The sequence below is a fragment of the Bos javanicus genome, chromosome X (genome assembly GCF_032452875.1).
Source record: "Bos javanicus breed banteng chromosome X, ARS-OSU_banteng_1.0, whole genome shotgun sequence".
NCBI classification, from domain to species: Eukaryota; Metazoa; Chordata; class Mammalia; order Artiodactyla; family Bovidae; genus Bos; species Bos javanicus.
This window is the reverse complement of record NC_083897.1, coordinates 68,047,787-68,075,444: the sequence shown is the minus strand read 5'-3', so window position 1 is coordinate 68,075,444 and position 27,658 is coordinate 68,047,787. Positions and strand designations below refer to the sequence as shown.

Sequence of the window (27,658 nt, the reverse complement as noted above, 5' to 3'; positions counted from 1 at the left end):
GTGCACTGGTTGTGGGAGAACTTACACCAAGCGCGCCAGGTGGGCAGGAGAAGGCTGTTTACTTTGGAACTCACTGGATTCTTCCCCTTGCAAGTTGGGCAAAGCCGTTTCTTAGCCCCTGCTGAGTTTAAGAACAATGTGCAAATGAATTGGAGCTGGCATCTCCCTTTCCTTGATTGAACCCGGGTGCGGGGTGGCCCAGATTGGGGCGAGGAACAGTCTGGAATTCCTCTTTGTGTTCCCACCTCGACACTCTTGGGGCGCCAAGGGGAGTAGTTCGGTGTCCGAGGCCACTTTGGGAGGTCTGCATAACAACTCGATGTTCTCTATCAGACTGCTAGGCTTGAAGCTGAGGAAATGCACTGCCCCCTTCTCCGGCTCCATCCTCATTCACCGGCTGGCCCCTAACTGCCTCAGGTAGTCCGGAGGCTGGCCAGGGAGTCTCCACCTACTCACGGGCGTCAGCCATTCGGCGCGCTCTGGAGCCTACGGGTTGGAACCCATTGGCTGGGGGGCGCTGCCAGTCTCGGGAGGGGGTGTGGTGGGGGTGGGGTTTCGGGCCGCAGCAGATCCAGGCAGCTCAGTTTGCAGGGTGGTGAGTGAGCTTGAGCGTAGCGTGAGCTCCGCTACCGTAGACTTGCAAACAGTTCGGAGCGAGCGTAAGCGAGCCAGAGAGAGTGAGAGAGTGAGGGAGAGGGTAGTAGGGGACCTAGAGGAGACTGAGCGAGAAAGCAAAGGCCTGAAGACCAAAGATTTGAGACTGAATGACCATGGCTGTCTCCGCACCTCCAGTAATCTCTGCAACTTCCAGCGGCGCAGGCGTCCCGGGGGGCTTGTTTCGGGCGGAACCTCTGTACTCGACGCCTGGAGAGCCCCCTCGTCTCACCCCCAGTATGATCAACAGTTTCATGGCCAATAACCACGGCGGCAGCGCCGGGGGTGGAGGGGTCGGTAGTACCAGCGCAGGCAGCGGCAATACCAACACCAACGAGTGCCGGATGGTCGACATGCATGGGGTAAAGGTGGCTTCCTTCCTGATGGACGGCCAGGAACTGATTTGCCTGCCTCAAGTCTTTGATCTCTTCCTCAAACACCTGGTGGGAGGGTTGCATACGGTGTACACCAAGCTGAAGAGACTGGACATATCCCCGGTGGTGTGTACTGTTGAGCAGGTCCGGATCCTCCGCGGGCTGGGGGCCATCCAGCCCGGGGTCAACCGCTGCAAACTCATCACCAGGAAAGACTTCGAAACTTTGTTCATCGATTGTACCAATGCCAGGTGAGATTCTCGTTTCTTAGCTTTCTCTTCCCCCTTTGCCCTCTTCTGCGTGTCTCATCCTCTTCCAACTTTGTAGAGTGAGTTTTAACTAGCTTGCTCTACTCTTTAGGCTCTAAGTCGGTGGGAAAAAGAGGACTGGAAAAACTCATTAATTTCCTGTCGCTTCTAGTCCGAGCTCAGGGGCAGGGCTTGGGTCTAAGAAAGTCTCGTACAAACTTCAGTTTGCGGTCCTGTACTGAAAGTTTCCAGCCTTTCGCCCTTATCTTGCATGGCGTTCTGGCTGCTTGTGATTATTTGTTAATTTCTCTATTTGGTTTTCTTTCCTGCTCATTTGTGGCCATACGGGTCTGATAGATTTTTCTCCTGAACACGGACACCAAGGGCTTTCCGGAGTAGAGGGCTGGCTTAGCTGTAAACTGTGCTCCTAAGCTAGCAATCCAGAACACAGCATTTGGGGGATGCAGAGGGTCGGAAGTCTAGAATCCATCCCAGAGGATGATTCGTTCCCCAACCTGTATGTTTGTTGTGAGAATGCGTTGGTGTGTGATGGTGGTAGTGGTGGTGGTGGTGTGTGTGTCTGTCTGTGAGAGAGAGCCAGAACGAGCTCATAAAGATGAGTGCTCATGCCTGCTGCGCAAAGCTTCCCCGTACACGATACAGGAAAGTCGATGGAGCCTTTTTTTTTTTTTTTAAAGAACGATGGCAAGTGTAACTTTCCTGGGATCGACCCTTTGGGTAATCTGCAGAGGGCAATGTGGGGCATGAGCGGCGGAGCCGGGACCGGGTGGGGAGTGCAATAAAAATTGGTAGGTTTTCTGGAGAAGATGCTTTCAGCTCTTCCCCCAGGCAAATAATTGGAAGGATCCCATTCCCCCAAAGAGAGGATTCCCTAAATGATGATGGTCAGCTTCTCTGGTTGTAAATGCACCTCCTTCGTAGCACAGCTTAGAATTACATTGTAGAACAAATATTTATTTGCATATGTCCATAAGCAAATTTTATTCAATGTTTGAGTTTTAAGAAAGTAAAGTATATTCAAGATCATTTAATTTTAGAGGGTGGGATAATTAGGGAAAATGGCATTGAAACATGTATAATATTTTAAAGACTTTTAAATTAGTTTTCTTAGTATTTATTCCATCTCTAGTATAATAATATCTGTTAGGAAAGTGCACATTTGGTAGATGTGATTAGCATATAAACCAAACCACCATCACCAAGCTAAAGGGGGCAAACTGTTTTGTTGTGAAACAGCACTGCTGTTTATCATTTTGCATAAAACATCTGCAGAGGTAGATTTTCTCACAATGCAACTTTAAATCATAAGATCTCTGGGTTTATGAACCAAAACTGACCCAATTGACACATCTGCTGTAAAATCCAAATTACTATGCATAGTCGAAGTATACTGGCAACTTGTAGACAAACTGTTGCTGACTGCTACAATAAGATAATGCTACAGAACTTACAAGGGAACCCTTTGTTTTTCTTCTTTTCTCTTTGAGCAGTGTTCTCCTGGGTTCTAGCAATTAAGCAGAAACCTATTCATATAAGAACTCCTACCTGAATCATATCTGGGGCTTAAAAACCTGGCTTATTAGACCACATTTTCTTAAGGAAGATAGATTGCTTTAAAACACAAAGGATACCTGTTCCCTCAATAAAAGAAGCAATGATAGGTTTTAAGAGTAGAAAGGATATTTTATTTTGACCACAAAGCACTTTATTAATACCTAAACTCAGAGGATTACCAGGGACTTCAGATGAGGGTCATCTAGTTTATTTGTTGTCATTTGAAAAGACTTGAACAATTGTAGACCTGAAAACCTATCTTCTGTCCTCCTCCTTTCTCCTTTCCCTGGTTTCTCTTGCAAATGCCCACTCTTAAAGAGAAATGAACAATTATTACACATAGGAAATTATACTTTCTTTAATAAATAATTTACACACCTTTGAGCAAAATCTATAATTTTCATTAAAAAAATAAATAGATTAACACTTTAATGTGATTTTGATGCTTCCCTCTGTAAATAGAAACTTTAATTTTTATTAGAGCTACTTACTAAAGGAAAAAATAATAAATTTCCCTGTATCCAGAGTCAAGTGTTCTTATGCTATTTTTGAACCCTGTTATATGATGTGTTTTAGGTTATTATTTCTATTGTTATGTTTTACTTATTCCTTATCAAGCATTTATAGTGCCAACTTTTTTGAGGGCTTAGATTGCTTTTGTGTATGTGCACATGTAAAAGTGATAGATAAATATTAAAAATATAAGAGGAAACATATCTGGAATATGATGAATGTGCTTTCTACTGCAGTTTTTCTTTATGAGTATTTTATTACATACATATTCTATAATTGTGTTACAAGTGTTGCAATATGTAATTGAAAAAATTTATGAAATATATTCTATGAATTCAATCTATAAATAAAGATGAGGAAAACTACTAGAAACCCCTATGTTGCAATTTCTAGACAGTAAAAAAAAATGCTCAAAATTTCTGGAAAAAATCTAATTAACATTACCACATTTTGTCCTCATAATCATATAGTTAAAAAACTACAAAATATGATAATGCTTATAATGGATGCCTTATGACTTGAGGTAACATTATTTACAGATGTGTGTACCTTAAATCATTCCTTCCATCTGTGAAATTAGTATTTAAGTAAACATTACTTCCATGACTTTTCTATTCAGTGAAAAGAAAGGTGAAGGATGTAAATAAGAATGAGGCCCAAGAGAGACAACATAAAGTAGATGAGATGGAGACAGTAAGAGAAAAGAGATATAGGATATGAGCAGAATGATGTCATAAAATGGAGTGAAAGATGGATCAGAGGAGCTTATAGAGATGCCCAAAGAAGATGAGCAATATACCAGTGGAGACTTGGCTAAAGAGAATTGTCATTTAGGACTCATGATTTCCTAGCACTTTAAGCTAAAAGAGGGGAGAAGTGCAAGGAACACCTACATACTACTGTTCTTATTTGAAAAAAGCGATTCACCTTCATCTCCTAATGGATCAATCTCCAAACTGTATTGTTGAATGGAAGGCCTATCTGTAATGGTGTTGTTGGCAATTTTCTTTTCCTACATAATAAACATTTCTGTCCTTCTTTGTCAGATAACTATGGAAGGATACAAGGCCTAATATAGGATATTTTAATTTGGAATGCTTCCTACACTATTCCAGAACAAACAAAATAGACCACTTTAAAACTGGTCATTTTCAGAGACCTTGAGGTGTTGCCACTGAAAATCAATGAGTAAAATACTTACATAATTATTTCTTTGATAGTACTGAAAGTCACAAAAATAGCTAAATCAGTGCCTTATATTAACAACTTTTATTAACTAATTATTGAAATATTCACAGTTCTCTTCCCAGAAAAGTCGTTGGAGAATAATACTTGCCTCAGCTACTAGAGAATGGAAAGACTGAAACTCTTGAATATTCATTGTTCTATTAAATGTCAGGCTTTATATCGCTGCATTTGAAAATGGCTATCCAGGTATTTTTCCTTGATGCCCCTTAGCTTCAGAAATTAATTGTAAAGAAGATTATTTTGAGGGTTATTAAGAAAATGATGATTAAAAATACCCAAACCAAATAGGAAAACTTGTTATCTTGTTTTAGATCTTTGTTTTTGCAGATGAAGCACTGTGATTATTTTCCATTTCTTGTCCAAGAGAACTTAGAGTTTTAATATTATAGAGTCCGGGCCGATTCAGAAAGCAAATGTCTAAAGTATCTCACTCTTATGCAATGGATTTTCCTTACTGAATTCTTCAAAGTTTAATATAGCAGTAAAATATTAAATTAAAAATTGTTATTCAATAAATATGAAAAAGCAACCAAAACATTTTATTGTTATCTCTGTTTATCTACCTATCTCTATAAAAGTAACATTGTCAGATTTCATAATCAGCATTTAATTTCATTTGAGGACCAACTGATTAAATGTTATTCAGTTATTTACATATAGTTAAATGGATGCTGAGACCACAATGTATGACTAAGAAAATATTTTAATGCATTTGGAGACATTCAACATATATTCAAATTAATATAATTCAGTTTTTAATTAAAAATTTAATTAAGTCATGGTTTATTGTTATTCTGACTGTGTGTGAACAGAACATAAATGGGCTTCCATGTTAGAATAACTTTTTGTGACTTATAGTGACTTTTACAACAATTTAAAACTACTACTTTCAAATACTACAAATATTTTAAAATAGTCAAAGAGTTTGGCTTTGTATTCACACTTGATGAATATAGTTCATAATCCACAAAGCATAACAACTTTGAAAATAGATGTTTTCATTCATTGTAAAGTTAAGCAAAATCAAATTTTTGAAGAACTTGCATCACTTTCCTAGGCTAATATTTTGTATGACTTACATTTTCAGAAATGATCAAAAGGTTTTAGAAATTAATCTTGGCAATAAATGCAGACATTTTAATTCATGGGATAATGAGGGGGATAGTCATGTCTGTTAACTGACTATAGTCAGTCACATAGTCAACAATGCACTGTCTTTTATTAGAGAATGATGTCAATATTATAAGTAAGGCAGTCTACTCATGTGCCAGTCCACAGAACTTCCACATGTACATTCATTTAAAAAGTACATTTCTGCATAAATAACAACTGTTGTATTTATCTAATACTTTTGCTGGATTTCATATTTGCCCTAAAACTCATTATTAGGTAATGGGTATTACATTAAAGAAATGATGCATGGTATGATAGAGAATATCTTTGGATATTTATGTATGATTTTAATCTCAGTGTGTATAGTACATGAATGCTAATAAGTCATTAGGAAGTGATCGTCTTCAGACATTAATGTTTAGGTGTTTTCATACAGGAATTCTCTAATACTTGTATAAAATAGCAAGTCTGAGTTGTTTGATGCATTATTAAGTCAACTTATTTTGTCTTAATGAAGTCTCTGCTAAGCTGCTAAGTCGCTTCAGTCGTGTCCGACTCTTCGCGACCCCATGGACTGCAGCCCACCAGGCTCCTCCGTCCATGGGATTTTCCAGGCAAGAGTACTGGAGTGGGGTGCCATGGCTTTCTCCGAATGAAATCTCTAGATGTTTTAAAAGTGCTTCCAGCAGGCAAATGTAATTGTGAGACACTCTAATCATAATACATTATATTTCAGTTGGTAACCTATATCTACAGTGACGCTTTATCTGATGCATTTCAAGAAAAAAATGATTTAAATTTATCCACTCTATACATTTCAGATATACATTAAAACTGCCCTAATTGACAAAAACTGAAAATATCATGTTTTCAGAGGAAGGACATCAAACCTTTTTCCCAAAAGAAAAACAATTAGGTATTAATGATATTCTTGTTGCATAATCAAAAGGTCTTTGGTAGCATTTTTTTCTTCCCTTTCACCATCTCAACCTGCAAAACTCTTCACTGTCACTTAAGATCACACAATTCTAAAAAGAATAAAACAACATTTAAACACATTTGCTTTGCTAGGGAAATTGAACATTTGCACCCAATAAGCCTGATTGTGGAACTGCATGCAAATTGTGTTTTGATTTATCTCTTTTACACTTTTTTCCATTTGAATTGATCTTGCATTAATTTCACCAAGCAGCTCTGTGAGGCTGCAGATGTTGCCTTGTGTTTAATAAATCAATGAGACAGATCTGAATGAATCACTTTAGATGGATTCTCTGCTCGGTTTGATGTCTAGATGTTATTCTTAGCTTGTTATCATGACAGATGCATTAATGTTCCCATATACTGCCAGCAATGTAAGAGAGATCGAAGCTTTTAAAGTGGTGGCATCCCTTTTTCCATTTTCTACTTTAGAACAACTAAATTTATTTTATTTTATTTAGGAATCAAAGAAAAATATCTAACCAATCATAAGTTTCTTCATGGGAAAGATTCTTAATTTTCATGCTATATTAACTCTTCCAAAATGGTGGAAATCAATATCTTAAAACCTAAATATAGGGTATCTGCTTAATAAATAGTGCCTCCACATTAATATTTAATCATGGTCGGAAAAATGAGAATAAGTAATATATGATTGGAATACATTGAAAGTATCACTATAAATAGAATAATGCAGTATCTAAATTGATTACAGAAGGGTGTTAGCTTTTAAATCCTTACTAATAAGCTTCTTGTTGGCTTAATGCAGCTGTAATATACTCTTACCAAAAGATTTAGAACTTCAGGATTTAATATTTCTCTTTAGTAGTAAGGACACAGCTTGTCCATTGTGTATTCATCATTTCCTCACTTTAGAGTGCTGAAAATCTTAGAAAAGTTTATTTTATTTTAGTATATCGCAGCTGTTTATAGTTTGGGTAATTGTAAATTAAAAATCATTCAGTAACAATAAATGCTACTTTTATAATTTACTTTCTTAAACTATAGAAACACATATGCACACTGAAAGGCTCTTTGTATAACTCTAGTGAACTTTATTACCTACCTGCATTTACTATCATCACTATCATGTTTTATTTCATTTCATCCATGGCATCATTGCCTTGGATTTTGGAGAGAAACAATTGTGTTAATTGTTGGAAATATTTTGAGTTTAATGTTGTCATTGTTACAACTTTTAAAGTTAATCTCTGATGCTTGAAAATACAAATTTTAGAAAGGATATTCAATTTTTTTTCTTCTTCAACTTTCTGAAGAATGTATATTTTAAAAAATCAACTCTCAGAGGTAGTTCTCTTTGCAGGCCTTTACAGTATTCTTCCATCAAATTTTTACTGTTAGCCTTATTAGAATAGGAAAACAGGAAACCATTAACTGATACTGTTGAGGTCTCAAATTCTTCAGGATATTTTTATCTGCAGTGTGAGGCTAATCTTGGAAGCTTAGGATACATGTTATGATTTGCAGTATAATTTAAAAAGAAGTTTATAAGTAAGTTGAATAAGTTATGGACAAGAGTTAGCTTTTTTTTTTCTATTTTGCTTAAACTGTGGGAATGTCTTCATTGTGAGGTCTTGCCACATCCTTCTTTAAAGATAAATTTATATACTACAATTGGTAAAATTATTATATTGAAAATGTAAGATGTGGTATACATTGATTTATGCAAAATTGAATATAACATAGCTAAATAGCAAATGGATACATTTATCACTATCTAAAATGATATCCCTAAAATAAAACTGAATTTGTTACATAAAACAAAACCTTGGATTTTTAATAATAATTTCTGAGGAGTTATCTTTAACTTCAGTAATATTTATAGTAAAATTTTAATAAGCCTGATATCATATACATTTAGGCACCTAATTCACATTTGTTTAATGAATACAGTCATGTACACATACACATTTATTCTTCTCATTAGAATTCTTTGCACAAATTGCTGTGCTTAAAAAAAACCTAAGTAGTTACATAAAATGTACAATTATAAAAAGACACTAATCCTAAAAATTTAGTTCCATTATAAAACCATTTCTAATCATGGCATAAAATTTTCACATGTACATTAAAGCTATACAAATCTATTATATGAAATTAGAATCTTTAAATGAAATGTATCTGTAAAGAAAGTATGACTTCTTGATATTTTCTTTTAGTGAAAACCCATAGGAGATGTTCTAATACTACTATAAAATGATTCTCAACGATTTAGATTTATACTACTTGATACCAGCACTTGAACCAGGCAGTTGACTTTTGATATTTTTTCAAAGTGTTTATAAAAAATGGGTTGGTAAGAAGAGGGTTTTCCTCCATTCTATCTATAGTTTGTGAATAGAAAGAGGAATATAGTGATTTATTTTCTTCTTGAATAATCTCAGGACCCATTCATTGCAATACAAATTTGCATGAAGTGTCTGCCCCCCACCCCCTCACCTCCATTTAAAGGAATAGCTTAACTTTTTCAGGTGTAATTAATTTTGAAGAGTAACATTTCCTTTCATCTAAGACCCCTGAGGTTGAAACTACTCATATGCAGGTACTATTCTAACTCATTACAATTATTTAGTTTATTAGATCAAATCGTGGTGGAAACTTTGTAATTAAACTGCTGGAGTTTAAAAAATAATGAACCATGGTATTTTTATTGCTAAATAACCTTTTTTATTTTTAAACAAGTTGCTTAATAGTGTATGATGTAGTGTGTATATTAAGGTATAAAACATTCAATTGTAACTGTGTCCGATGATCTTATCAGATTGCTGGCAACTGCTAGCTGGTAACAGCATTTAGTCTACATTTAGTCTATCTGCTATTTATGTGATGTTAAAAAGAAAAAAGTAATATTGATCTGTCTCCAGATTAAAGTTTGAAATGGGCAACAGCCTGAATACAAAGGGCTTTTTTTTTTTTTTTATGATTTCTCAGCTTGCTATTGATCTCCTAGTTTTATTGCATTCATTATTTATTTAAAGAATTTGCAAGCTAAACATAACGTTAAGCTAGTTTGCACACAGGGACCGCACTTAGGAAATTGAATGGAAATTGCATTAGAGATGAACATCTGTGCTATTTTTCCACTCATGTGTTTATGGGTTTGTATAAAAGGTGTATTGGATTAACAGTTATAACCATTATAGCTTACAGCAATATGATTTGGAGCTTTTAGTTATTTTGGAAGAAGTTTGTCTCTTACTTGCTTATTTAAGAAATATAGTAATATCTAAATGATATTTAGATAAATTTATTTTATAGCACATTTGTTAATGCATTATTTACACTATACATCAATTGTGAGGCTCCCTGTTTTATTGCAATAAAAACATTAAAAAAATCAGACTTAATTATCATGTAAGACTATACTATCTCTTAATGGCTTTTGACAGTAGGATACATAGGTGCTATTTACACAGTACCTATTTTAAGAATGTTGAGTTTAATGCCATATTAAAGCACATCAAATTCACATAAATGGCATAAAAATTGCAATGTGACCATCCATAAAATGTGATTATATATGTATGTTAGGCCTTGATCCTTCTGAAAGGATAATAAACATTCAGACACTGAGGGCTTGCTTTATATAACACTATAGACAATATGGTGGGATGCTTTATGATATGGTTTCCCCCTTGAATTCAATCCAAGGAATTTTAATTACAAAATCTCAAGGGGAATTCACCTGAAATAGTTCTCTGGAGGACATAAGTTAGACCCTAGTGTGAGTATCTTTATTGAAATATTTTCTTTAATCTGTAGACATTTGGAAAACTTATTTTGTCCACTTAATTATTAGAATTTAAATAAATAAAAATATCTTCATGATAATTTTGATCTCTCATGATTAGATTTGTCATAATGGAGTGTGTGTTTGTGTGTGTATACAGTATATTCTGTGGTGCCAGGCAGTGTTCTAGGTGAAGAGAGTGAACACCACAGTCTCTTCTCTCATGGAGCTTATATTCTGGAATCATGCTGTCTTTAGCTTAGGGTATATAAAGTCTATATCCCCCTTTTATATTTGTTAAATTGTGAAATCTTTGAGATTACAAATTTTTGCCTTATCCATTGTTGAATAATCCTTAAATATCTTGTATCTGCCTGTGTGCTATATCAGTAACACTAGAATTTTTTCAGTCTTTAGAATTATACCAGAAAGGTCAAACTAAAAATAGTTATTAATATATGAAATATTTTAGTTTTATGTTTTACTTATGATATAACTATATAAAATACTCATCAAGAGGAACTGGGAATAAAATATGTATTTCCATTTAAGAATGGCTGCAGTTAATTCACTTTAGTATCTTTTCTCTGACATATAGTATTTTTGCAAGGGGTATGAGTACTTAAAAATTCATAAAATTAGTTATTCTATGAGTTTTTATTTTGGACAATAAAATTTTTACAGTAGTGGACAATACAAGTTTTTATAGTAGAATGTATAACTGTGGATTAGAAAAACATGGTTTTTTTTTTTCCCATGTAAAAAAGCTTGCCTTCGTTTATGTTAGTTTTAAATAGATTCTCAAGTTTAAAAGTTTAATATGCTTTTACATGTAGTCCTATACAATATTATGTGCCAAAAATTAAAACAGAGATGAGAAAAAATTATTTGTTTTTATTTTTTCAGAGTACATTGACCCTTGCATGTATTACATTTAAACATAAATAACTCTGGAAAATTATAAACATCTATAACTAAATGTCAATATTAAACTTTCTGCCTTGAAAATAGCCTACGATCTGCTAAACTTCAAAATGTATTTTGTAAAAAAGTTTATGAGTACCCTCTGGGTTTTTACTTGAGGAAGACAAAAGGGGAGTTCATTCATACAAAGAAATTTCATGCATAGTACATTTTATGCACAGTACACAAATTTTTGCTCTCATTTTATAACTCAATTAGAATATTCAATTTGAATACACATATACATACAATATATATAGTGTATATATGTATATGTCATATGTATATATTATATATTTCCAGTTCAACCCATTTGTCACTTCACTTCAACAAATATTAAATAAGTTCCTACTATTAGTCTGTACCGGGCTACTTATCAAGGAGAGAGGAGTGATCTTAAGAATTATCCAAATTCTTCATCTCATCTCCAGATTACCTAGGTAGAATTTTATTGTTATACGGTTGACTCTCAGCTAACCTACATTAATGCAAGGAACAGTAAATGATGTATGCAATTCAAAATTGTGGAAAATTAACATAACATTAATTAGGCTTTGTAGTACATTATGCAATGTTTATGGTACCTGTCTAAATTTATCTTGCTTATTCTACTATTAAATTGTATTTACATTTTATAAATATTCGCTGGTGGGAAGGAGAGATAGACCAGAAACATACTAAGGTTGAATCCAATGCTTCATGTAGAAAACACCTGAAATGAACAAAGCATAAACAGACATTGAGCTTATATGTCATAGCTAACAGCTGTGTACTGGATCATGTTAGTGCTTAACTAAATTAGTATATTTTGTTTGAATTTATTCTTATATTCTCTATGTAAACATTTATCCATTTAAAGGATGCAGTACTCATTATAGTTATTAGCAGATCAAAACCTGGAAAACTGCATGAGTTCAGTTGTTGTCTTTAATCTTGTTTCCTGTGCTTAGGACCCCTAAACAACCATCTACCATTTAATAGGGGCTTCCCTTGTGGCTCAGCTGGTAAAGAACCTACCTGCAATGTGGGAGACATGGATTCAATCCCCGGGATAGGAAAATCCCCTGGAGAAGGGAAAGGCTACCCACTTCAGTATTCTGGCCTGGAGAATTCCATGGACTGTATAGTCCATGGGGTCGCAAAGAGTTGGACACGACTGAGTGACTTTCACTATAAGTTAAATAAACATGTGTTGACATCAGAGGAATCATGGCTTTTGAGTTAAAACACACTGATGAGTATAGTGCTAAATCAATTTTTTGTGAAGTGTTTCTACTCTATGATTGGAATAATTAATTGACATTCCACTTGCAGTTTCAAAAATGGAATGCTGATCATGTCCTGCAAGAGTGGCCATTTTGATGATGGGTACAAGTTGAGTACTGTGGTCTCTGAAGAGAGTAGTAACTGTTCCAGAGCTTAACTGATACAAGTACTGTAGGATCACCGCTTTCTTGCATTTGTTTTGGATTGGTCCTTGTCATACTAGAAGACTGACAGATTTTTGTTATTTTAGGGCGATATTCTTTTTCATGAGGTTGTATGTTTACATAATCTCCATTCTGCCAGAGTCTAAAGCTTTTCTTATTCTTTTCAGTTTAGCCCCAGTGAATTGAATAACTGCTCTTCTGTGTATTGTTTCATATTTTTTTTCCCCCAAGCGGGCTTTCAGTTTTTAAATGTAAATACAATTCAAGAAATTCAGATTTTTAGGTCTTTTTCTGTATTAGTGGAAAAAATGTAAAAGTGTCCATCAGAGAAGGGGCCATGGAGCTCAAGACTTTCAAGTTTTCTGTCCAATTAGGAGGACTCTTGATTTTAAACATAGGAGAACTATATACTTTGGGTCATGCTAGCATTGATGTTGGAGAAGGTGATGGCACCCCACTCCAGTACTCTTGCCTGGAAAATCCCATGAATGGAGGAGCCTGGTAGGCTGCAGTCCATGGGGTCGCAAAGAGTCAGACACGACTGAGCAACTTCACTTTCACTTTTCACTTTCATGCATTGGAGAAGGAAATGGCAACCCACTCCAGTGTTCTTGCCTGGGGAATCCCAGGGACGGCAGAGTCTGGTGGGCTGCCGTCTATGGGGTTGCACAGAGTCAGAGACTACTGAAGTGACTTAGCAGCAGCAGCATTGATGTAGTACCATTTAGGCATGAACAAAGGAATGAAGATAAATAAGAGTGAAGAAAACTTGATGAGAAAATATTTCTCATGGAAATATTGAATGGATCAGGAATTATTAATATTTAGATGACAGATGAGAAGTAGGTAGCATAATGTGGACTGAGGAAGGCCTTTCCACAGATCTGTTGAATGAATTATTTCCTTTAATTGCATTCATTTTATTCTAGTGGTTAGTTTAAGCAGATTCATGAATAGGAACAGAAAGTATAAAAATATTAGCTGTGAGGAAAAATAAAAACACTAAAGGCAAAATGTGGAAATGTTATTCTATTTGAGGTGAGCTAGTAGTATTTGAAACCATGACAGAATATTTGCATGTGTGTTGACACTAAAATAATATTCCTTTACTATACTAGTAAATGTTACATTAATTTCTAAAATATTTTATGCAGTGTCCAACTATATTTCCTCTGTAAGTTGCCTTACTATTGGTCTATTAACCTGATTCTAGCTTGCCATAGCACATTTTTGAAACACATGTTGAGTATGAATTTATTAAAAAGGGTTACATTTTGCCTTTGGGTATGTGTGTGAAGTTTTTATGGTATTCAAGATTAAGTTTGCATTTTAGGGAGTAATTTGAACCACTGCATTCAATGTTATTTAATGAACATTAAAATTTGAATTAAAGAACATCAAAGTGGCATTTATATAGTTAATAAGTACAATAAAGTTTAAATATTTCCTTCATGCCTTCTCCCTGAAAATATATCTGGAAGTTTAAAATTACTAGCTAGGTGTAATAGTAAAAACTTTACATGTATGTACTGATTTACAGTTTATATAGTGATTTCATATACATTAGCTCATTTAATCTAATCCTTAATTTATTTTTATAATTTTGTTGTGAAATTTCTAAATTTTTAATAAACAGATGGCTGATCACTGTACAACATGATACTTCTGGGCATCACTTAATGTCATTTAGACTCTTTTTCCTCTCAATGCTAAATCAGCATCATCCATAGTTATAATGAAGCTTATAGTGCTTCTAGGCAATAATAGTGACTTAAATTTGTGCAGAAGTTCACAGGCTGCAAAGCTTAATCATACACTCTCTGCATTTATCCTCACAGCAATTCTACAAAGCATGTCATCTGATTGTGAATTTAGGAGAGAAAATTGAAATATAGGTAAAGAAAATGAATTGCTTAAGGCCATAGAATCTAGTACAGGCAGATACAGTCCTTGAACCTAAGCTTCTGTTTTATCTCCTCTGGTACATTATGCTCTCTATATTGTCTCTGAAGTATTAAGTCTTGAGAGACAAATTTGAAAAAAAAGTTTTGTTTGGGGGTGGATTGTTGCAGATAGTCAGGAAATTATGGAAAAACTAGTGGTGGGAGATAGAGATAAACTAGTAAGAAAGAGAGGCACTAGGAGCTTCCCTAGAATGTCTTCAGGGTGCATGCTTGATGGGACATACTGATTTTTAATGATGATGTTTTCAGAAATGTAGTAACTGAACTCCCTCTGTGGAGATTCAGTTCCATATACATGTACAGAAAGATTTTGGGAATCAACAAAAACTTAACATTTTGAATGGAAAAGTGAAAGGAATAGTAATTCAAGAAAGTGTGTAGGAATGTCAGTAGTTCATCAAAGCATAATATTGAAAGAATATATGATGGTGGGATCTATTAATAGTTACTAAAATACAAATTGTCTCTTGTGTCTGAAATATTATGCTAGCATTGGTTGGTAAGTTCAGAGAGATTTAAATCTTACTGTAGAGACAAGGCATAAACACATAAAAAAGATTACTAGTTGTTCATTCATTCATCAGAAAGCTGTTGAGTGACTATTCTGTCAAGCATTCTTATAGGTGCTTGGGATATATTTGTTAAAAATAAAGATTCTTGTCCCTGAGAAGAGGATTATATTCTAGGGTATGGTGGTATGGATGCGTGTGGGTGGCTCAGTCGCTAAGTTGTGTCTGACTCTTTGCGACTGCATGGACTGTAGCCTTCCAGTCTCCTCTGTCCATGGGATTCTCCAGGCAAGAATATTGGAGTGGGTTGCCATTCCCTTCTCCAGGGGATCTTTTCGACCCAGGGATCGAACCCATGTCTCCTGCATTGGCAGGTGGATTCTTTACACTGAGCCACCTGGTAGTATGGATGAGGAAGACAATAAACAGTATGCATAATAAATAAGTAAATAATACTGTATGTTAGAAGGTGGTAAGTGCTATGGAAACTATAGAGCAAATAGAGCAAAGTAAGGGTATGGCAGGCACTGGAATTGGTTGCAGTTTTAAATAGAATGGATACTATAGGCCTCATTGAGAACATGAGCTTTGTTCACAGAGGGGTGTTAGCCTAGCCAAATCTGAGGAAAGTGTTTCAGGCTGAGAAAACAGTTTGACCAAAACTTATCCAGCCAAAAGCCCAAAAACATGGCTTTGGCTAGTAGCATAGCTAGTAGGTTTGAGGAATAGTAAGGAGGCTAGTTTGGCTGGAGTGAAGTGATTGAGGGGAATAGTAAGAACAAGATCTAAATGGTAATGTTGGGAGGGGATTATATAGGACCTTTAGGACATTTTAAGGACTTTGAATGAAATAGGGAGTCACTGCAGAGTTTTGAGCATGACTATCACATGATTTGACCTAGGTTTCTAAATGATGACTGGCTACTAGATTGAGAACAGGTTTCAAATGGGGGCAATGTAGAAGCAGTTATGATGCTACTGTGGTGAACAAGGAGAGAGATGGTGGTGGCTTAGACCATTGTGACAGAGTATGCTGCTGCTGCTAAGTCGCTTCAGTCATATCTGATTCTGTGCAACCCCATAGACGGCAGCCCACCAGGCTCCCCTATTCCTGGGATTCTCCAGGCAAGAACACTGGAGTGGGTTGCCATTTCCTTCTCCAATGCATGAAAGTGAAAAGTGAAAGTGAAGTCATTCAGTTGTGTCTGACTCTTAGCGACCCCATGGACTGCAGCCTACCAGGCTCCTCCAACCATGGGCTTTTCCAGGCAAGAGTACTGGAGTGGTGTGCCATTGCCTTCTCTGGTGATAGAGTATAGATAGTAAGAATTGGTCAGATTCTGGATAAGTTTTGAAAATAAAACCAACAGAATTTTCTGACTGAGCTAGGAACTAGATACTGAGTGTGAGCAAAAGAAGAGTCACAGAAAACTCCCAAGATTTTGGTCTGAGCAACTGGAAAGATGAGTTTTCCATCATTTGTGAAGGAGAAGGCTGTATGTGAAGCAGGTTTGGGGAGAAAGTTTAAGTGTTCAGTTTTATATGTGTTAGTTTTTAGATACATTTTAGCCTTTTCAGCCTTTTATAGTAGTCATTGGATGGTGTTTGAAAGAAATATCTAAACAGGAAATACAAATTTTGGACAGGAGAGACCATACATAGAAAAAAGAAGAGTTTTAAGTACTAAGTTCTGGGTCTCACCAAGATAAAGAGATTAGGGAAAAGAGAAACTAACAAAAGCCTAAGGAACATGCAGTGAAGTAGGAGGAATACCAAGGGAGAATGATGTTCTTGAAAGCTAAGTGCAAAAAATGTATCAAAAAGGAGGCAGTAATCAACCATATCAAATGCTGTTGATAAGCCAAAAGCCATGACTGAACGTTGGCCATTAGATATAAAAGTGGAAGTCATTAGTGAGCTTTATGAGAGCAGTTTTAGTAGAATAATAAAAATGAAAAGTCTAAGTGATGTGTTTAAGAGAGATCAAGAGGAGGTGAATTGGAAGCAGAGTGTATAGATAATTGTTTCCAGGTGGGAGGGAGTAGCCTGAGAGTAGGGGAGAATGAAATAAGAGTGGAGTAGGAAATGGCAACCCACCCCAGTATTGTTGCCTGGAAAAGGCTGTGAACAGAGGAGCCTGGCAGGCTACAGCTCATGGGGTCACAAAGAGTCGACACAACTGAGCAGCAGAGCACAAACACAGGCCCACCTTAATCCAGATTGATCTCCTCTCAAAATCCACAATCACGTGTACAAAGATTGTTTTTCCAAATCAGGTCCTCTTTGTAGGTTCTGGGGGTTACAACTTGGGCATACCCTTGGGGCTGCTATTAAACCTGCTGCAGTCCGGTAAGGAAAAAAAAAAAAAAAGAATGAAATAAGAGGTTATAGCATGGACTATTAGGAATAATACATTAGAAATTAAGAAAAATGATGTTGTAGTATTGCTGAAGTGATATTCTTTTTTAAAAAGGGAATATTTATTAATTTTATTTTTGGCTGCATTGGGTCTTTGTTACTTTGCTTGGGCTTTCTCTAGTTGCCTCGAGTGGGGGCTACTCTGTAATTGTGGTGCAGGCTTCTCATTGAGATAGCTTCTCCTATTGCAGAGCACGGGCTTTAGGGCATGCTGGCTTCAGTAGTTGCGGTGAGTGGGCTCCAGAGCATGAAGGATTCAGTAGTCGTGATGCACGGGCTTGGTTGCCCTGCAGCATGTGAGATTTTCCCAGACCAGGGATCCAACTTGTGTCCCCGGCCTTGGCAGGCAGATTCTTAACCACTGGATCACCAGAGAAGTCCCTGAAGTGATATTCTTGAATAGGAGAGAGCAGATAGGATCTAGTGCACAAGCAGAGGCATTGGGTTTAGGTAGGAGCAAGGTTAGTGTATTTTCATTAACAGATGGTGGAGATTTTGGTTGCTCTGGTTTAAGGACTCCATGAAAGACCTTTTCTGATTGTTTCAACTTTCCCAGTGGAGTGGGTAACAAGTCATTCGTTAAGAATGAGGACTGGAAAGGAAGTTTTGGAGATTTGAGGAGAAAGGCAAAATGTGAAATAGCCATCTATATGAGTAGGAGAGTAAACTACTTAAAAGTTTAGTATGATTGCCAGGCCATATTAAATGCCCACTGAGGTTTTTGATCATAAATTCAAAATGGTCAGTATGGTTGTGTATTTTATTTCCACCATATAGAACTGCATCAGTTTTGCTGCAAAGGCAAATAATTGAATTTAATAAGAACTGTGGTTTTGCTAAGTCCTATGAGTATAGCAAAACCAGAGGGTGCAAGGGAGTTGAGGCTTTATGCAAAAAGTGATTATAATGAGTGACAACAAGTTTTAAACTGGTAAGGAAAAAAAGGAATTCAAGAAAGTGAGATACAGTAAAAAGCTGGTAATATCAATGAATTGGAGGTTCCAAAAAGAGGTCAAATAATTTTTGGAATTGGAGTACTAGAAGGAGTGAAGCAGAAGTAGTTGTGGTCAGAGGGTAGGATGCCTGAAATTAAGAATACGGAGGAGTTGAAATTCCTGGTAATTATGGAACTTAGGGTTCCGTATGTCATGAGCATAAGTGACAGAGTAAAGAGAACAAGATCTTTGAAGGAGAGGAGTGTTGGTCATGTCATCAAAACTGAAAGACTAGAGTGTTGGTCATGTCGTCTATGTATATACATTGTTCACTGAAATTGCTAAGGATTAAGAGAGGAGTCTTGATGTATTTCAAATTTTGTAGTACATATAGTAATGCTATTAGAGTATGCTTTGTTAAAAACTATTTAACTTTCTAAAAAATTTAAAATTAAGTTACTGGAATTAAGAACTCAGGGAGCTCAATTTGACAAATGCATTCTTTAGAAATAACCACATTCACTATATTATGAAGGTACGAATACTTAATAATTCCTGTTTTGCCATGGGTGTGCTATGTTTCAGTTAAGCTTGAAGAATATGGTGAAAAATAATATTTTCTGAATAATTGAAATAATGTTTGGCTTATTTCATTTGTAATTAACATTATTCTATAATAGGTGATATACTTCATTTTATTATGAACTGACTTTATACCAGAAGCATTCTTGGTCCTAGGCTGTGTGTTTGTTGATCTTATTAGTATGTCATATACTCAGAAAGAATGCATTAAGTTCCTACTTTCATTTCAACACACTAGTATTTTCTAAGCAGAGTACTACAAAGCTTCTAGGCATGGTCCAGAACTAGGAAATTGTCATGGTTCTTTACTTATAGAGTGTTCATAATGCTTTCAAAGTGGCAGAAACCCAATCACTGTATGTTTAACACCTGCTGTTCTCTGATTCATGCATTATTAACCTCACATGGAATCTAAATACTTAAACAGCTTCTTCTGTAGTCACTACTTCTCCTCACTACTCTTTGACTACTCTTGGGATTTCTGTGACCTTGGAGGTTTAATGATGAAGAAATAGTTAAGCTTTAAACATGAGGTTCTTATGTGAAATCATAGCAGAGCAAAGCTAAGAAGTTGGTGATCCCAATCTTAATTCCTTATTAATTACCTAGGAAACAAAGTTTCTCTGATGGGGTATGCCCAGACATTCACCTGGTATGTTAATAGAGTGGTTGGGAAGAAGAGTTTGGTCAGCATTTGCAAACTAACAGATTCTGTCACTGATTCTGAGTTTTAATTTCTGCAGCTGGAGAAGAGCAAGGGAAGCCATATGTAGTAACATCTGCTATTAAGACTCTTGTTTAGGGGAAAAATGCAGTTCCATTGTTAAAATTTGATTTTAGCCCATTGGGTTGATTAAAAAAAACTTGTTTCCCTTCTTTATATAGCACTGAAAAGAGACATGTGCATACACTATACTTTGGGTTATCTCAGTCAGAATAGTCTGTGCAAAGTGTTGTGGAAAGACTATTTTAGGCATTAGGACCCTAATATGTATTCGACAAAAGGAACAAGTGATTACTCATCCTGCCCCATATTTCAAATTTGATGAGATTAGAACTTCAAATGAATATTTTATTCAAGCATAAATCATTGGCAGATTTGTTAAAACTGAATGAAAGTGAACTGAAGTATGTAAACTGTCACGGGTGTACACGTGTTCCCAATACTGAACCCCCCTCCCACCTCCCTCACCATACCATCACTCTGGGTCATCCCAGTACACCAGCCCCAAGCATCCTCTATACTGCATCAAACCTGGACTGGCGATTCATTTCTTATATGATATTATACATGTTTCAATGCCATTCTCCCAAATCATTCCCCCCTCCCTCTCCCACAGAGTCCAAAAGACTGTTCTATACATCTGTGTCTCCTTTGCTGTCTCGCATACAGGGTTATTGTTACCATCTTTCTAAATTCCATATATAGGCATTAGTATACTATATTGGTGTTTTTCTTTCTGGCTTACTTCACTTTGTATAATCGGCTCCAGTTTCATCCACCTCATGAGAACTGATTCAAATGTGTTCTTTTTTTTTTTTTTTTAAACTTTACAATATTGTATTAGTTTTGCCAAATATCGAAATGAATCTGCCACAGGTATACCCGCATTCCCCATCCTGAACCCTCCTCCCTCCTCCCTCCCCTCCCCTCCCTCTGGGTTGTCCCAGTGCACCAGCCCCAAGCATCCAGTACCGTGCATCGAACCTGGACTGGCGACTCGTTTCATACATGATATTATACATGTTTCAATGCTATTCTCCCAAATCTCCCCACCCTCTCCCTCTCCCACAGAGTCCATAAGACTGATCTATACATTGGTGTCTCTTTTGCTGTCTCGTACACAGGGTTATTGTTACCATCTTTCTAAATTCCATATATATGTGTTAGTATACTGTATTGGTGTTTTTCTTTCTGGCTTACTTCACTCTGTATAATAGGTTCCAGTTTTATCCATCTCATTAGAACTGATTCAAATGTATTCTTTTTAATGGCTGAGTAATACTCCATTGTGTATATGTACCACAGCTTTCTTATCCATTCATCTGCTGATGGGCATCTAGGTTGCTTCCATGTCCTGGCTATTATAAACAGTGCTGTGATGAACATTGGGGTACACGTGTCTCTTTCAATTCTGGTTTCCTTGGTGTGTATGCCCAGCAGTGGGATTGCTGGGTCGTATGGCAGTTCTATTTCCAGTTTTTTAAGGAATCTCCACATTGTTCTCCATAGTGGCTGTACTAGTTTGCATTCCCTCCAATAGTGTAAGAGGGTTCTGTTTTCTACACATCCTCTCCAACATTTATTGCTTGTAGACTATTGGATAGCAGCCATTCTGACTGGCGTGAAATGGTACCTCATTGTGGTTTTGATTTGCATTTCTCTGATAATGAGTGATGTTGAGCATTTTTTCATGTGTTTTTTAGCCATCTGTATGTCTTCTTTGGAGAAATGTCTATTTAGTTCTTTCGCCCATTTTTTGATTGGGTCTTTTATTTTTCTGGAATTGAGCTGCAGGAGTTGTTTGTATATTTTTGAGATTAGTTGTTTGTCAATTGCTTCATTTGCTATTATTTTCTCCCATTCTGAAGGCTGTCTTTTCACCTTGCTTATAGTTTCTTTTGTTGTGCAGAAGCTTTTAATTTTAATTAGATCCCATTTGTTTATTTTTGCTTTTATTTCCAATATTGTGGAAGGTGGGTCATAGAGGATCCTGCTGTGATTTATGTTGGAGAGTGTTTTGCCTATGTTCTCCTCTAAGAGTTTTATAGTTTCTTGTCTTATGTTTAGATCTTTAATCCATTTTGTGTTTATTTTTGTGTATGGTGTTAGACAGTGTTCCAGTTTCATTCTTTTACAAGTGGTTGACCAGTTTTCCCAGCACCACTTGTTAAAGAGATTGTCTTTTCTCCATTGTATATTCTGGCCTTCTCTGTCAAAGATAAGGTGTCCATAGCTTTTCTTCTTATTTCCTCTCCTCCTCCTTTCTCTTCCCCTTCCCCTTCTCCACCTCCTCCTCCTGCTCTTCCTTCTCATTTTATAAATTGTTTTAAGCTGCATGTGTTTTCTCCCTCCCCAAATAGCTTCCAAATTCCTCAACTTCAAGAATAATCTGATGTGTTGTTTTATCATTCATAGTGCCTAATGTGGTACATGGATGTAAGTACTCAAAATGTATTCAGTTTGTTGCTTTGACAGTGTAACTATGATTTATTATAATTTAATGTATTTACTTAGTGAAACTGTTCATATTTTAAGGAAATTTATTGTTATACCAAAGAGGTGTATTTTTCTGATTCTGATTGATAGCTCCTCTTGAACAACGAAAGCCTAGGGAATTATTATTCTGTCTTAGATAGCCACATGTTTTCTAACACTTTCTAGATGTACGATCATTTAAGCCTCAGCTTTTTCATCTAAAATGGGGATACTATTAGTTACATAACTTATGGGGTTAATAAGGTTAATTAAGATAATGTACACAAAATGCTTAGCATATAATAAGAGCTCAGTAAATATTAGCTCTTATTAGTGAAAGTGGTATCACAGTAATATGTGTGAACATACACATATACATACATACAGAACACAAGAAAAAGAGCAAATCCCAGAATAATATTAACCAGTTTTCAGAAGCTTTTGCTACTAGTAGTAATTAACTGGTTGACTGCGAGTGACACTGTATGCACTTCATTTTCTAGGAAATTCTTGTCTGTTGGCTTACTAGGCTGATATGGAAGCTGGTAGGCCACTTATTACTAGTTCTATTTTGGTGCAAAATTCAGCCTTGTGTGTCATTTAGAGTTTGTGACACATGTACTCTCCCAAGGCTTAATGAGTTGTCTACAGATGGGCTGTTATTTATTACAGTCATGTAGAATAAAATGGATTGTCTTCTGAAATTAATTTTTCATTTGCCTCTAGCCTTGCTTTAATAGAGGACACACAGTTGCCTGTTTGCAGATATACTGTTTAATCACATTAATGTCTAAGCGCCCCCAGGCTGAGGAAGATAATTGTACAAACGAACAGCAAAATCTGTATCTTTAACTTCAATTTATGATTAAGTTATGCAAATGACTTATCCCCTGCCCTTCCAAGAACTAATCATCTAATTAGGAATGATGTGGTAAAGGGATGTTTTTGAATCAGGAGGATGAATGCTGGAAGCAGAAAATGGGAGCTGACAGCAAAACCATTGAAGGTACAATAATGTGTAGTAGATGAATCTACATATATGGTACAAAAAGAGATGGGAAGGCTCATACATATTATCCATAGATCTGACATGTGTTCTCCTTTGGCAGAAAATATAGTTCCTTATCTATGATGATATCTTTTTTTGAGATTAAACTCTTAGTAAGGCACTTGTTAAATTTCCTGTGTTCTTGAACACTCGAGAGATCTGGGAGTTTTATTATCTCACCCAATGAAGTAATTGACTTGTTCTTTTAATCCACAGAATTTAATCTGCAGCAAAGAAATGGGACTATACATTGATTCTGAACATACACTAGGTTTTTCAGATTGCTACTTTATCAAAATAGTTCCCTTTTCCTTGAAAAATAAAACCAAATCAGGACATACAAACCTAGGAAAAATATGGTCCTCCTATTAGGGAACTTAGGTATAAATTCCAAGTAGCATTCAAGATATACATTTGCAAGATCTTACCTTTTAAGTTTTGTGCTTCTGCTTCTAGACATTGATTGTGAAGAGATTTTAGCACAATCATTCTATTAGTTGTGGCCATAATTATTCTATACAATATAGAGATTATCTCCTTATCAATAATACTTATTATGTTAACAGTTAATAACTATAATAGTAAAAAATAGTATTACTGATGTTGTTTAGTCAATACCATGTCAAATATTATATGTTAACATAGTTCTTATAATAATGTAAAACAAAACATAATAAATCAGACTATACCAATAAAATTACTGTGAGTATTTTAGAGTCTCCTAAAAGTCTTTCTTATAGGTACATTTGTGGGAGTCAGAAATCATAACATTTATGTCCTTTTAATATAGTCTTTTATTGATTTGATTTCTATGCTGGTTATTACAGTGAACTCCAGGGTATTTTATTTATATAATGTAAACCATTTCCCAACATATGTGAGAACAAAATCTCAAGAAGTATATCCTAAATAGAATAAAATTTTTTTGTACCAAATTTGTACCAAATAAATTTTCTCAAGTTCTTGAAATGAGTGTGATCATTCTATTTGTCACTGAGCTTATTCTTCTGCCTGTGCTGGTTCAGTTCACTGAGAAGACCCCATTGATCACCAGGAGCTGCTATTTATTGGAGTGTTGTAGGTCCTTACTATATTGATGCCAAGTGGATACAAGCATTTATTTAACATTTTTTCTTGTTAAGAGTAGGCATCAAACTATAGTTTATCTGCTTTTATTGAGGAAAACTGTTTAAGCTATTTATTTGGACAATTGAAGCCAATGAGTCTAACTTATTGGACCTTCCAAGGTTGACACTTTTGAACTTTGTGATGGAGATTTGACATACATTCCTGTAGAGGACAGACATTTATAGATTTGTACAATGAAGAGACCACTGCCTCCAGGATTGCACTAAATTCAGAAGGGCTAAGTTCTGAATAGGAAAAGGAGTACGTCAAGGCTGTATATTGTCACCCTGCTTATTTAACTTATATGCAGAGTACATCATGAGAAATGCTGGGCTGAAAGAAGCACAAGCAGGAATCAAGATTGCCGGGAGAAATATCAATAACCTCAGATATGCAGATGACACCACCCTATGGCAGAAAGTGAAGAGGAACTCAAAAGCCTCTTGATGAAAGTGAAAGAGGAGAGTGAAAAAGTTGGCTTAAAGCTCAACATTCAGAAAACGAAGATCATGGCATCTGGTCCCATGACTTCATGGAAAATAGATGGGGAAACAGTGGGAAACAGTGTCAGACTTTATCTTTTTGGGCTCCAAAATCACTGCAGATGGTGACTGCAGCCATGAAATTAAAAGACGCTTACTCCTTGGAAGAAAAGTTATGACCAACCTAGATAGCATATTGAAAAGCAGAGACATTACTTTGCCAACAAAGGTCCATCTAGTCAAGGCTATGGTTTTTCCTGTGATCATGTATGGATGTGAGAGTTGGACTGTGAAGAAGACTGAGACCCAAAGAATTGATGCTTTTGAACTGTGGTGTTGGAGCAGATTCTTGAGAGTCCCTTGGACTGCAAGGAGATCCAACCAGTCCATTCTGAAGGAGATCAGCCCTGGGTGTTCTTTGGAAGGAATGATGCTGAAGCTGAAACTCCAGTACTTTGGCCACCTCATGCTAAGAGTTGACTCATTGGAAAAGACTCTGATGCTGGGAGGGATTGGGGGCAGGAGGAGAAGGGGACGACAGAGGATGAGATGGCTGGATGGCATCACCGACTCAATGGACGTGAGTTTGAGTGAACTCTGGGAGATGGTGATGGACAGGGAGGCCTGGCGTGCTGCGATTCATGGGGTCGCAAAGAGTTAGACACGACTGAGCAACTGAACTGAACTGAACTGAAGGTTAGTTTGTGGAAATAAAGAGTGAGTCCTTTATACCACTGCATTTCCATCCTGTGATGCTTTATCTCTCTTTTCCCTTCAAAAACTAACATGATTATTACATTTCTCAACTCCCTAACCCCTGGAAAGTTGGGCATTACCATATCATATGATAGAAAACAGTGAACTAAATATGTCCCTATTAATACATTCTTTTTTGAGACTGAGTTAATTCTTAACCACTATTGTGATTTTAAAATGAGTCTAAGTTTAACAGACATTCCCTTGGTTTTAAAGGAGCCAAAAAAGGATGATTTGAACATCAGGAATAGTAGTAAGCAATTTTATAATCCCTGGCTTCTAGTAAGTTTTCTACATGTCATTTGTACATGATGAAAGAATTGTGATATTCAATCTCATTTTTGTTGTTATAATAAAAAATATATTTATGACTTATCATTTGGTTCTTTACATAGAAGATTAACAGGAGATCTACTTTAGTTGATTAAGAAACTCAGTCACACTATCAAGTGCTACCTGTATCTCCTGGGCTCTTAAAACACCTTCATAGAACCCTAGAATTATGAGAAACAGATTTTAAAACAGAGTTTGGAGCAATTAAATACTTTTTATGTATTATCAAGAAAGTTGGAAAGCAGTTTGAATCTAAAACTCCACTAATTTTTCTCCATTCAAGGGCTGGAATAAGGAATGCATAAAACAAGCTAACTATCCAAATGAGAGTCTAGTTACCCTCTACAGGAAGCTTATCTTCTCTGAGAATTGAAAAAAAAAAAAAAAACTCAGAGAAGTTTATCATATGCTGTTATATTATAGCCACAATAATGGGATCACTGTCTTAAAATTCCAAACTATAAGTAGTTGGGTTTGTAATATACCTCAGGAGGACTCAAGAAATGGAAGATTAATGTGTTACAACCTTATTTTTCCTCTTCTTCAATGATTGGGAATGGTGAGTGATCTTTGAAAAACCTGAGATGGCCATACATCTGCAGAGACTTGGTTTCAGTCAAACCTTAGAAAAACATCTGGTGGTGAGGAATATATGCCTCTGGTGAACCCTACCTGTAAGAGACAACTTTCTATATTCCCTCAGAATATAGGGAAGCACCATCAATAGTTTTACTCAGTGTTCCTCTCATTCATGTGACTATTTATTTTCTCCAGTTGTTTATACTGTGTAGTGGTAGGGAATCTTAATGAGATGGGACAGGACTTAACTTCAGGCTATAATTTCTAGATAATTAGTTTAAGAGGCTGAGGCAGAGGAAGAACATGTCTTTTGGTTTGCTACAGGGCCTGATTTCTTATCCAGTGCATACTTAACCTTCTGGCATGCCTGATTCTCCAGAATCTTGCCCTTGGTTGATACCAGTTTTGTGGTAGTGATTAATTTCTGTATTTTTTGTAGTTGCTTTTGAAGTTTACTCATTTTCTCAGTTGTAATAAACCATTCAGAGTGATATTTATTCAGTGTAGAACATCATATAGCTTTCTTTCATATCCTCTCTCTCTCTCTCTTTCTATATATATATATATATATATATATATATATATATATATATGTTGGTGATGGACAAGGAGGCCTGGCGTGCTGTGATTCATGGGGTTGCAAAGAGTTGGACATGACTGAGCGACTGACCTGAACTGATATATATATATCAGATATATATATATGAGAGAGATTATTAAATAAATTTTGAGTAACTTTTGAGTAACTTCTAACTTCTAATAACATTAGTTTCAAAACATGATTTACTAAATGACATTCATTACCACATATCTGTACCCAAACAGACATGGCTGCTGCACTATAATTTAATGACAATTTGTAGATTGAAGTTCCTAGA

At 35.9% G+C, this 27,658-nt stretch overlaps 1 protein-coding gene across 1 annotated transcript in view; it reads left to right on the top strand.

Annotated features, from left to right (window-relative positions):
* The first annotated feature begins 587 nt into the window (after nucleotides 1-587).
* LOC133242595 (dachshund homolog 2-like) overlaps nucleotides 588-27,658 on the top strand; it is a 362,765-nt gene continuing 335,694 nt past the window's right edge. Inside the window, exon 1 of the mRNA XM_061408775.1 lies at nucleotides 588-1,279. Within this exon, the coding sequence (XP_061264759.1) occupies nucleotides 765-1,279 (515 nt within the window). The 5' untranslated portion in view covers nucleotides 588-764. The remainder of the gene's footprint in view (nucleotides 1,280-27,658) is intronic.